The sequence below is a fragment of the Chaetura pelagica genome, unplaced genomic scaffold (genome assembly GCF_000747805.2).
Source record: "Chaetura pelagica isolate M959 unplaced genomic scaffold, ChaPel_1.0 scaffold83, whole genome shotgun sequence".
In the NCBI taxonomy this organism is placed as follows: Eukaryota; Metazoa; Chordata; class Aves; order Apodiformes; family Apodidae; genus Chaetura; species Chaetura pelagica.
Window position 1 is genome coordinate 2,355,983 of NW_009952893.1, and position 13,052 is coordinate 2,369,034.

At 37.5% G+C, this 13,052-nt stretch overlaps 1 protein-coding gene across 1 annotated transcript in view; it reads left to right on the forward strand.

Moving 5' to 3' along the window:
• Window positions 1-13,052, forward strand: part of NKAIN3 (Na+/K+ transporting ATPase interacting 3) — a 179,899-nt gene that overhangs the window by 144,318 nt on the left and 22,529 nt on the right. The window contains exon 4 of the mRNA XM_009995542.1: window positions 8,818-8,878. Within this exon, the coding sequence (XP_009993844.1) occupies window positions 8,818-8,878 (61 nt within the window). The remainder of the gene's footprint in view (window positions 1-8,817; window positions 8,879-13,052) is intronic.

The window sequence follows — 13,052 nt, forward strand, 5'->3', positions numbered from 1 at the left end:
CTCTAATGGACATAAAAGTGGTTTTGTTTTTTTTAATTTTCTTTTTTGATAAACAAAATCCATCATATGTTTGCCTTTTTTTGTCTTTTCTTACCTCCTTAAGGATGTAGGTAAACTTTCTTGGCCAAGAATAGACAGATTTATAATCTATGGTCCTCCAGAGAACAGAAGATGTTAAGAATTTCCAGATTATATTTGCATATCCATGAAAAAAACAACAAAATTATTAATTGTTTATGAGTCTACTTGTCTGTATTAAAGAAAATATTAACAGAAAAAGGAAATTTAACTTTGCAACATCCATAAATAATTTGGAATTCAGATCCAGAGAGAAATACCATATGCTGCTTTTCCAGCTCCCCCTGCAGATGAGATTACAAGAAATGTTTTCAGACAATCTGTGCTCATCCATGCTCTTTTAGATTAATTTCTATGCTCTCGCAACTTTGAACCAGCTCTTGGTTATTATTAAAACTTTTTCTTCTCTCTTTCATTTTTATTTTTTTTTTTTCCCCCCTGTGATTTAATTAGTACTGGGTTTAGGCTGATACTTGTCTTTCAGGCTTTGGAGCTTACTTCTGAGGTGCATTTCTGTGTTCACCACTCCTAAAAATCCTCTCTGCAGGTTCCACTAGAGGGACTAATATGAGCAGCCTCGTATAGGTAGTAATTAAACCTTACGTTGCAGTTCATTAGATCATATAACGTTTCTTAGCATGAGCTAATATGATGGCTTAGGTTTTACCTCTGAGTTGCTTTTTGTTGTTCTGTTTTCCCCTGATGTACACTCTGGCACAATTGTTGTTAGTGAAAGCTTTCTATTTTTTTCCATACAGTTTTCAAGCCATATTTATGGATTAACAGGAGCTATAATAATAATGTGTTCAGTCTTAGCTATTATCACCTAAGTATTTAAGAAGTGTCTATAAAGGTTAGAGAATAGTGGAGATCAGGCTGTAGTAATTCTATTCTTGCACTCACTATCACCCCACAGAAATCTAAAACTAGTTATTTTTATTTCCATACCACATTTTTTCTGTCTTCAAATGAGTACTGCCTCATGGTGATATAATAGTTACATGCTTGTTTTATTTACATAGTATGTGAAGAGATACAAGTGATTCAGTAGAAAATAAGCAATTATTGCAAATTCCAATGCATTGTTGGAATTTAAATGATTCTTTGTGTCTATGGACACCAGTAAATGGAAATAATAATGATTATTTCCTTCTGATCTAATAAGGAGAGAAAAAATATCTTTGGCATTCTATCAACAAAGGATATCTTTCATAATTGCTGTATAAGCAGTGGAGGAATATTTAAAGGAGTATTAACATAAGAAATGGCCAAGCTTTGCAATATACTGCTGTTCTAAAAGGAGTTTCCTTTGGTATCTCCTGCATGCATAATCGGTTTCCCTGGGATTCAGAAACCTTCCCAAGTGCCTTGTCAGATGCCAAAGAGATTTACATTGGCTTTAGTCACTGGCAGAGTTTCTTTCATTCTTTCTTCTGATTTCATTACCAGCTTTCAAAGCGGTACCTGCAGCCCAGTGAATGTGAAGTCATTACCTGATGGATTCCTTGAAAAACACTCTGGGTTACACGGCATGATCAAACCTGAATTTCTTTGCTTGACCAAAAGATGTGAAATAGCATGTCATTTGCAAGTAACTCTGAAATCATCCTTAACACTGACAAGTTAAGGTAAAGGCACATAAAAGCAGTTGTTTAGAAAATGTAAAACCAAATAACACAAAATCAAGTTCACAGAAATGAAAGAAGGGCATTTTTCTGTCTGGTTATTGTAAAATCAGATGCAAAGGGTTTTCTCACTCCCTGTTACTCATCTGAAAAGCTAATTAGTCATTAACCGAAATATGATAACTTTGACCCCATTCTTAGGAGGGCTTTTATTTTCTTTGCAAGCTGGAGGGAAACTATATCTAGAGACAGCTGTTCTTGTTTATGCAGTTCTTTTCTGGTGATTTTGTTAGAGTCTCTCCAGATGTTGATCTCCCTTCTCTCCTTCTTCTGTCTTATCACTCTCATTCCCTTTCTGTAATTTTTTCTTTAACTTTCAAGGTCTGAAATGAGCTCTATTTTATACTATTGATTTTCACCTCATTCACTTAAAACATTAACAACCAATGAATATGTTGCAAGATAAAACACTGTATTCTAATCAGTCATGTTTAAATACTGCATTTTCACATATTGGAAATTTAGGTTTTTTCAAAATATAAAACGTGGATATCTATCGCATGATAGGCAACCCAATAAATAGGATTAATGCTTGGGTCTTATTTCTTTATCTTGCGTGAGTGAAGGACAAAGGTTCCCAGATCCCTTCTGTGGACATGATTCATCTGGAGCATGAGTACCCCGACCTAGTCTGTGAGGGATGCACTGACGGTGTTATAATTGGGCTAATAGAGTATCTAGATGAAGTTCTGTGACCTACAAAATTATACAGGAGTCTGGATTAAACAGTTTGTTCCAAATCCTCCAACTTTCTGATCTCAGAATGCATGATGTTTTTTTCTAAAGGACAATAAGGGCTTTAAAGTCCTCTTTGCAGAGCGTTATAAATATTACTGTCAATTAGATTGCTAAGATGAACTGCTTGCATTCTGCTCTTTCGTCAAAATTTCTTAGCTCTCCTGAAAATGCTAGTCAAGAAACATTCACACTCAGTGTGTTTTGTAATTTAATGCATTTTTACCTTTTCACTACAGTATATTCACTCTTGTGACACAGTTTCAATATAAGTTAAATGCAAAGCCTTCTTTTCAAGCTCTGTCTCTACAGCCTTTTTACACATAAACATTACATTTCAGAACTTTCTTCTGCTTTCATACTGCCATAATTATGGTGGGAAATGGAGCAATAATGAAATATCTTGCAGAAAATGGAAGCTGGATTTGCCAGTTTATATGTCTCAAGTACCACAGAGATAGATGGAAAATACTGTTCCTCAGCTGAAATCAGAGAGAAATAAGTCAATTAAAAAATAATAGTCAGAGAGATGACAACCTGTATGGACTAGGTGTGTACAAGGAAGGACGAGAAGCACAGTTCACTTATCTTTTGGATTGGAGGGGTCTTCTAAATCTAGTTTACCTGTGATATCACATACATCCTTTGGGAGCCAGGACCCCTGAATGTTACTTTAGTTTATTTGAATGGTCCTATGTGATTGTAAGGAGATCTATACAGAACTCCAGGCAGTAACTTGACCGTGATAAGTGTCCTATTGTACACCTGATTCTGAAGATTAACTTGACAGCCTATTTCACTCCTTCATGTAGTGTTAAATACCCAGTATACATTCACATGTCTCCTTTGAACCAGCAGAACTGCCGTGTGTGAAGCAGATAGATAGGAAAGTAATCTTGTACTATGAAAGTAGATTTAAAGGCCACAACTGATGCTGGCAAAGCCAAGCATAAAGATTTAAATGAAAATTATCTGAATCACCAATTTTACTCAAAAATATTTCAGTCTGCAGACAATAACCTTGATTTAAATAGTATCTTCTCATTTTATTTTGCATTTGTCCTTGTTTTCCTAAGGAAAGGTTAATTCACATTAACTGGTAACTATTAAAATACATTAATTGCAAGTAAATATACATTTTATACTCACTTTGGTTCTCCTTTTTAATAGAATATATTCTAGCAATATTCATTTATTAAAGCAATTATATGGCACAGCACATATTTGCTCAGATGATTAGTTTTCTCATTTCTTACATGTTTTCAGTTTCTTACAGTTTAGTGACAGACAATTGTAGGATCTAATTTAACTTCTATTAAATCAGGCATTTATATTTCATGCAGATGGCCATAGCTTCAGCCTAGATATTTTAGTTAGACTAAAGCATTTATATCCTCTAGAGACTATACTGCACAGGAGAAAAATAACAGAGACTACTACTTCATTTCTACCTAAGGCTATCAGCAGGAAATAAATTATGTGTCAAAAACCTTAATAATAGCACCATATAAATGTACCCATATTCCACTAATAAGAAATCCCTTTGTGCACTCCATGCTGAAGTTTCTTCCAACTTAGCCTAGGTTTGCTAGTTGTTTCCCACAGCCTGAGCCTGCTCATTGCTATGATTTGGAGAATCTGAGCAAAATTTATCAGCTAGTCGCCAAAGAAAAAAGGTTTTGGGTATGAAAAAATGTGTTGTTCTGGAAATGCCAGGTGTCCATGCCTGAGGAGGTATGGTTTAATGTCCAAATGGAAACAAGTAACAAGCCTCTCAGGATTCTGTATTGGGACCAATGTTATTTCAGATGTTCATTAATAACATAGCTGGACTGAGTGCACCCTCAGCAAGTCTGCTGATGACACCAAGCTGAGTGGTGCAATTGATGTGGTAGAGGGAAGAGATGCCACCCAGAGTGACCTTGGCTCACTCAAGGAGTAGACCCATGCAAAACTCATGAAGTTCAGTGTCGTGGTTTAGGCCCAGCCATTAACAACAAGGCCTCTGCTCACTCAGCCCCCACCCCCTTGTGTTATAGGGAGGAGAAAATCCAACTAAGAACTCATTAATTGAGACAAGGACAGGAAGGTTTTCACTCTCCAGTTATGGCTTTTATACAGTGAGAGTGGAGACACTAGAACGGGTTGTCCAGGGAAGCTGTGGATGTTCCACTCCTGGAAGTGTTCAAAGTCAGCTTGAATGGGGCTTTGAACAACGTGGCCTAGTGAAAGGTGTCTCTACCCATGGCAGGGGAGTTGGACTCAATGATTTTTAAGGTCTCTTTCAACCCAGACCATTCTGTGATTCTGTGAAATATCTGAGTATTTTATGTATTGTTTATTGTCTCCAGAGCAAGATGTATACCCTAGCCACTATGTAGCTGGAAGAAAGCAGGGGACAATAGTGTTGTCCCTCAGTTTCCCACTTGATTTTCTGCAGAATAGCACTGATAAGTATCTTCTGAGATAGTTTACTAGACTGGGCTCTGCAGGCAAGACAGGCAGCCCCCTGCGTAGGGCATGAATCCCAGAAGGTTTCCATGCCTTGAACTCAACATTGTCAAAGCAAGCTCACCTAGACTTCTACATTGCTCTCTGCATCAAGCCAGAGGTTCCCATTCATACTTTCAGGTGTTAGTGACCTTTGATGTTTTGGACATCCTGTTCCAACTACTTCATTGGTCCCTTTGATTATCAAAACCCAAGAGGAGCAAATTAAGTATCTTCCAGCTCATTTGCATCATACTTTCTTTAGTTGTCAAGCAACACACATTTAAGTTTATCAGTTGGTGCCAGGCCAGTAGGCAACATTTCCAATATCAAGAAACCAGGCAGTACACATCAGTCAGCTAATTGCAAATTGGCCATTAACATGATGGCTGGGTAGATTCACATGAGCATAACATTATTAATTAAGCAGCAGCTAGGTTAATCAAGATAGCAAAAGTAATTTGCTGGAATAAATATTTTATCAGTGTGTCCCAAAGAAGAGGTTTTTAATTAATTAATTTATAAAAATATTCACACTGTGGTGGCTGTAACTCCATTTTAGGATCTGGAAACAGATCTCATCTGTAGAAGGGTACGTTCCCACTTCATCACTTCATGTTTATTGTCCTTGAGATATCAGTTATCCAACTGTAATTACTAATATGTTAGTTACAAGACAAGCATGGCTGGTCACCTGTAAACAGCAATACCTGACAATTGATGCTAAAGGGCTCTTTTTCTTCTTTGTTACTTTATTCTTTAAGTAATCTGTATTCTACCTTTTAATTACTGGAATATATTATTGGGATAAGGTGGGTTATGATGCCTCCTGGCACAATGAGAGACCTGTTCTTTCTTTTCCCCAAAAAAAACCCATGAAATTGAGAGAGGGTGCATATATTTTTTTAATTCTCCTGGTATTAATCATTAGATGGGGGGAAACTGTGTATGTTTTAAAAGTATATACCATAAAAACAATAGGTGGCAGTGATTTCTATCTAAGCAATATTTAACTACTAATGCTAAGAAATGTAAAGAAATATTGATAAACAGAGAGAGGCTGCTGATTTTGCAAGAAGATCATGGATTAGAAAAGTGTGTTTCAATCACTGAAGAGAGTGGGAAAATATTTACTTCAAAGATAAGATAGCGTCTTCAAAGATCTACTCAGTGGAGTACCATGAGTCAGGGCCCTGGAAGGTATGGATGTCTATGAGATCTGGGCAATTTTCAAACACTACTTCCTCCAAGCTCAAGACTGGTGCATCTCTATGAGGAAGAAAACAAGCAGAGGAGGTAGGAGACCTGCATGGATGAGTAAGGGTCTTCTGGAAAATTTTAAACAGAATAAATAAATTTATAGCATGTGGAAAACAGGACTGTCCCCTTGGGAGGAATATAGGAATGTAGTCAAAGAACGCAGGGATGCCATGAGCAAAACTAAGGCCCACCTGCATCCCACCAGATTGCCATGACCTCTCAAATATGATGGACAGACGCTTAGCAACTGCATCCACCAGCTTCCTCAGGACCCATGGATGGACCTCATCAGGTCCCACAGAGTTGTGCACCTTCATGTTCTTTAGATGGTCACAAACCTGTTCTTCTCCTACAGTGGGGTATGCTTCATTCTCCCACTCCCTGTTTTCACCTGCTGTGGCTTTTCTGATGCAGCTGGCACACTTGCCAAAGAAGACTGATGCAAAGAAGTCATTGAGAACCTCAGCCTTCTCAATATCCTGCATAGCTAGGTCTCCTTTTTCCTTCAGGAGAGGGCCTACGTTATCCTTAGTTGTCCTTTTATTCCCAACATACTTACAGAACCTTTCATATTACTCTTTATATCCCAGGCAAGATTTAATTCCATCTGGGATTTGGGTTTCCTAACCTGATCCCTAGGTGCTCGGACAACCTCTCTGTAATCCTCCCAGGATAGCTGCCCTAACTTCCACTCCCTGTGTGCTTCCTTCTTAAATTTGAGCTTTTCTAGGAGCTGCTTGCTCATCCATGCAGCCTCTGGAAGTTTTCACTTGACTTCCTCTTAGTTGGGATGCAATGCTCTTGGACCTGGAGAAGGTGATCCTTAAATATCAGCCAGCTTTCATGGGCCCCTCTACCCTCCAGGATGTTAGCCCATGAGACTCTCTCAAGCAGATCCCTGAAAAGGCTGAAATCTGCCCTTCTGAAGTCAAGAGTAGTAAGCTTGCTGTGAGCCCTCCTTGCTGCCGTAAGGATCTTCAACTCCACCATTTCATGGTCACTACAACCAAGGCTGCCCTTAAGCTTAATGTCCCTCACCAGCCCTTCCTTGTTGGTGAGAACAAGGTCCAGCATAGCACATCTCCTTGTTGGTTTCTCAATTACCCAGAAAGAAAGTTGTCATCAATAGACTCTAGGAGCGTCCTGGATTGTCTGTGTTTTGCAGAGTTGTCCCTCTAACAGCTATCAGGGTGGTTGAAGTCCCCCATGAGTACCATGGCTTGTGAAAGTGAAGCTCTTTCAGGCAGGCTTCACCCTTACCTCAGGCACAAGAGAATGGTCCAGGTGAGTTGGATTAAGCTCACTTTCCCACCTGTTGAGGTGGATGTCCTGAAGAGGAAGCTGCAATAGGACTATACAGCAGTCATTCACAGGTAACTCAGCTTCAGTGCACTGCAGCTTAAGTCTCCATGGGGAAGATTAATCCTTTGGAGGAGGATTAAGCTACAGTGAACTAAAGCCACTTTATTTCTGAATGGGAAAGGCCACACAGGGATTTAATGTACATTATCTTACGTGCATTGATTTCACAGCTTTAGTTAATTCATCTTAACTTCCCTGAATTCCCTGGTGTGGACAAGTTTTTTGTCTGCAGAGAGGATTTTGGAGCTGCTTGTGAAGCTCCTCATGCAACCCAATGAAAAAGCAGGTTGGAATTATTTCTGTACCCCTAAAAGAGCTTATACCTGTCTAGATACTGTTAAATTACGTCTTTCTCAGATAGTTGATCCGTGACACCCTTAGAAGAACTATTTTAATTAGATTTTTTGAATGGACCAGGGGAAAAGGAGGGTTTTTTAAAAACTAATCTCTGGGTTATTGTAGAAATCTCACATGAACAGTCTTTTCAAGGCTTTTAGATAGCAAAAATTCTGGACAGCTGCACAAACAATATATTCTCAAGCATGGACATGTCTGGACGGTGCAGTTTAATAGATTTCCTTGCCCAGTGGGATTTTTGTCTGCTTTGGTGGTGGCTGTAAGAAAGCATTTTCTCTATATGAAAAGGAAATGAGAGGAGTTTCTATTCCCTGCTCCTAAAAATCTTAATTCCTTCCTCTCGGTGGCACAAGTGACACAGATCTGGGTTGAGAAGGATATTGTGGAAACTGCTGTTAAAATAATGACATTATTTTGCTGGTGTCCTTTGGGGAAATGAGTCTGCTCATTTCTTGCATACTTGAAGTGATTTACTGGTAGGACCTTCTGATAAAGTGTTTCCTGATGCTGATAAATCATAACCCCAAGCATTTCTTCACTGGGACACTTTATGCAACACAAAAAGACATCTCTTGTGGATCCCATACAAACTGTACTATGACTTAATTCTGTAGCAGTCAATCAATATTTTATCTTTTTAATATGCAATAGCATGCTCAGCGGGTGCTATGTTCATGTGGACAGAGTAATGTGAGACTGGAGGTACTGAACAAACAAAGGAAAGTAAGTAAATAGCTGAACACCAAGGTCGAAGTGTAGCTGCAGTACCTGTGTTTTTATAGCACTGTACTAAAAGCTTTGTAAGTGTTCAATGTGTTCTAATTATTGCTTTTCCTCCTCTTTCATGCAGCTGATTGGATTTGTGTATGCCTGTTACGTGATCAGTATTTTCATGGAGGAAGAGGACAGCTGTAAGTACTGATACACACCTCTCCATCTCTGGAGCCACGGTACCTGGGGTGAGACTTAGTCTTGCGTTAACTACCAAGGTGAAGAAAAAAATCTGACAAATAATAGGATCTGGCATTCATGTATATAATCAATATTGCTCAAAAATATAGTTATTTAGGTATTACCACCTTATTTAGATGTCAGAATTGTGCTTAGTTCATGGCACCTGTGAACCACTTGCATGAGCCAGTTTTACTGCTGAAAAGCCTGTCATCTGTGCTGCAGATACATAAGTTTTTACATATGTACATTGAAATTTGAGCTCCTGGAGAGTTTTCATCTATTTTTCAAAATTGAAGTTTTATCAGCAGTAAAGGTAAAGGATATAACAAGTCAAGCCATTTAGAGTGTACAGCATCACTCTCATCAATAATTCGATAGATCTGTTCAGCACTTACAAGTAACTAAATCTTTCATATGAAATGCTGATCCCATGTTCTTAACCTGTCATTATCAAGAAACCCTAGTATACATACCTGCACTGTTGAAAAAGTTTGAAAGTATGAACCCCTTTGAAAAAGTATTTCTTGAAAGTTATTAAATGAGCATTGGAAAAATCTGAATATGTTGAACTTTCTGGTAGGATGTTGTGTGAAAAGAGATTGTGAGAATTGCCTAACAAACTCACTATACCCACATGACTAGCAAAGGAATTGGTAAAAGCGATAGTGACACTGGGATGATATTGGATGAGCAAAGAGGAGTGAATACAAAAAAAAGGAGAAGGTGTGATCATGTCAGTTACATCCTCTCATATATGAGGAATTAAGTAGTAAAATATCTACTTCTAGGAAAAGTAAAGAAAAAAAAAGGAACTAATGCCAATACCATTTCATGGCTATAGGCTAAATAATACACAACCAAATATGTAGTCATAAACTTTTATTCATAAATCTTAACATAGTTTTATTTTTTCACAGAATAGCGCTAGTGGATGAAATGAATACAGCAGAAACATTAATTCAGTTTGTAGGAAAGCAGTTGATAATATCTGGAAAATCTTATTGAAAACATAATTCAAGTAATTCATGGCTGTGATAGAAAAACAGACTTTTTGATTGAAAACAGTGTGAAGGACATAAACAAAATACTTTTCCATTGCTACAGATGGTACAATGTTCTGTTTTCCATCATAAGGTAACAGACATTAATGTCAAATCTATTTTAATGCTGTCATTTAGGTTCTAATAGAAAGAAAATATACCAAAGAGATTCTCAGATAAAACTGAGTGGGAAGGAGTCATAAGCATGTTGTGCACATAATGTACTGTGGCCAGGCGCAAGGAGCCTGAACAAAGTCTGGTGCTGTAAAGGAGAAATACTAATACTTCGAGGTGCGGCATGAAATGGTTGGACTCAGTGATTTCAAAGGTCTTTTCCAACCAGAACAAATCTGTGATTCTATGAAATGCAGGACTTGAAGAGGAAGAAAAGCCCAGGCAAAGTTTCTTTGGAGAGCTGGTAATTGCCAGGTAGTCAGGAGCTGGTAACAGATGGTAACAGCAGAGGATATCGTGGCAGTAAGACAACTGTATAATTCAGAATGTATTAACAGTCTTTGGTCAGTGAAACCCAGAGACAACTGTCCTTTCCGTATGTCTGTGGTGGGTCATGATGGTCGCTGGGGCTTCATATGGATATATGGAAAGTTTGTTTGAGACAACTGCTAACAAAATTCCTGGAACAGGCAGACTTCATTAAATGACTGGGAGAAACTGAAAAGAAAGTCACAAACTGCAGTGCCTTTAAAAGGGTAATAGTGAATGTACCTGCACACCCACGTGGAAACACAGATAGACAGACTCTATTTACTTTTTACACAAGAATCTTGCATTATTGATAGTTATATTTAGTCCTTTAAAGCATACTTCACACATCTGTATTATATACATAGGTGAAAGAAAAATAGAACTCCCACCAAAGAATAAAACGTTCTCGGAAAATGCTCCAGAGTATATGTGTTTTATATTCTGTCCTCACAAGAGGGTTATTGTCAAGTGAACATCCTTGTTTGCTTGGAAAATGTGTCTGCTTCAGAAGAGTTGGAGCAGGGTCTGTCTTTGACACTCAAGGCCTGATCCACGTTCCTATGACTGCGAGCCCACCTTACTGTCTTTTGAGAGTCTCATGCCATATGATACCAATGAAAATTCAAATAACTGAGAACAGAAAACAGTTGACATATGTATCAACCAGTAGAACACATTAAATGCTAAAGTGATTCACTATGGAAAACCAACCCAGTGCCTGTTGTGGACAAAGAAACCAGGTTATTTGGGTTTAATTTCAGCTTGTCATCCAGAACTGCCATTTGGCAGTTTGGCAATTTGATGTTTTGTAAAGTACAAGTGAAAATCATCTTAGTCATCTTGGAAATTAAAGTGCAATTCAGCTGTATGTCCTTCATTAGGAATGGGCAAGTTTCCCATTCTTGCTTGTACCTTCAGATATAAACTTCTAGATTCTTGTGTGAATAGATTTTTTTTAGTTAGCAGAGGATAAACTCAGGCAGGGGGTGAGAGAGTTGTGCTGGAAGTGGAGCAAATAAACAGAATCAAGAAACAGAATAGATACAGCTGGGAGATTTTGAAACCAAATGGAGGGAAATAATTTCTAGTTTGTTGCTTCTTTTTTTTTTTCCCCCTTTAATTCAGCATCCTTTTAAGATGCTGAATTTGATTAACAGCAACTATATAGTGCTTTAGTATCTCACTTTGTGCTAATTTGTTTCTTAATGCCCACTTATATTTTAGAGTTCTCTCTGCTTTTACAAAAATATTTTGAAGACAAATGCTAACTCATGTATAGGAATTTCACAGATATGTTTTAAATTAAGAAACCTCTGTGAAGCACAATGGGAAAATGGTTTGGTTAGGTAAAGAAGAACAGAACTTATTCTAGAAAATTTCATGTTGTCAACTTGCAACATAATGAATAAAAATTTATTTAAGAGACAAGTGCAGTGGTGCTTCAAAATAGTCAGATTAAAAGTCGACAGTGATTACACTAGTATAGAAGTCCAAGAAATTGCAATAAAATAGCAATTTTATGCATTTTAACAAGAATCAGCTGTCTCTTCTCTTATGTAGGTGCAGCTAGTCTATAATATTTTTGCAGTAGTTTGCACAGAATAAATCTTCAACCATCTGAGAGACAAAGACTCCCTAATGAAATATACTCCTCAATATTCAGTGCATCAAGCTAACCCCAGTTCTTGCTGAAACCCGTCAGGTACACTTAATAATAGCTGCCTGTTTAGCCTCTGTGCAGTGCTTAAACAGATTTTGAGCCTGACATTTCAGCTGATGGACAATTTTCTGAATAGTAATAATGCTTGAGGAAACATTTATTTCCAGCTATTGCTCACCTTACCTACATTTCAAACTGTAGTTAACTTTTACTTGGAAGGAAGATGAGAGCAGGTCAAGAGGAATGAAGAAGCAGACATGTAAAAGGCACACTGCTAGAGTGGGGTTAATACCTTCTATCATTGACCCTAATGAAAAAGTCTATATCTCTTATATTCATTTTTTCATTTCTTTCTTTGTAGATCTTTCAATCTATGTAAGCTCTTTTGAAGGAACAGAATATCTGAAATCTGTAATCATAAAAGCCTGTCACTATTTTGTTTGTGAATCATTTTGTCCTGAAAATGAACTCAGAAGCTTTTTGCTATCTTGTCAGAGGTAGTGAATGGTTTTAATAAAGCAGAGTCTGGCAACTAGGCAAAATACATTGTTAAAATAATTATTCAATTTCTAAATAGGTTCTGGATCTTCTTTCAGTAGCAACTGATAGCAGCACTGCTGCTAAATGCTAATTCATAAATATGACATGGGCACATGGTGATAGTGTTGTACTGTATGTGAATGTGTGGAGTGGAGGCTGGGTTGTATATTGATTGCATAGTAAAAAAAAAAAAAAAAGGAAATCAGGGGGAAGATTTGCCACAAACCTACAATTGTTATTGCAGCATTTATTATAAAAAGAAAACTGAAACACTGAGAGATCAAACAGAGAAGCTCAAGCCTCTTTTTTTGCAGGAGCAAAAATAAAGGAAAGCTTTATTCCTTAATTGAAAAGATGAGAACAAAATTTTAAACAACAACAACAACAAAATATTTTTTCTTTCCC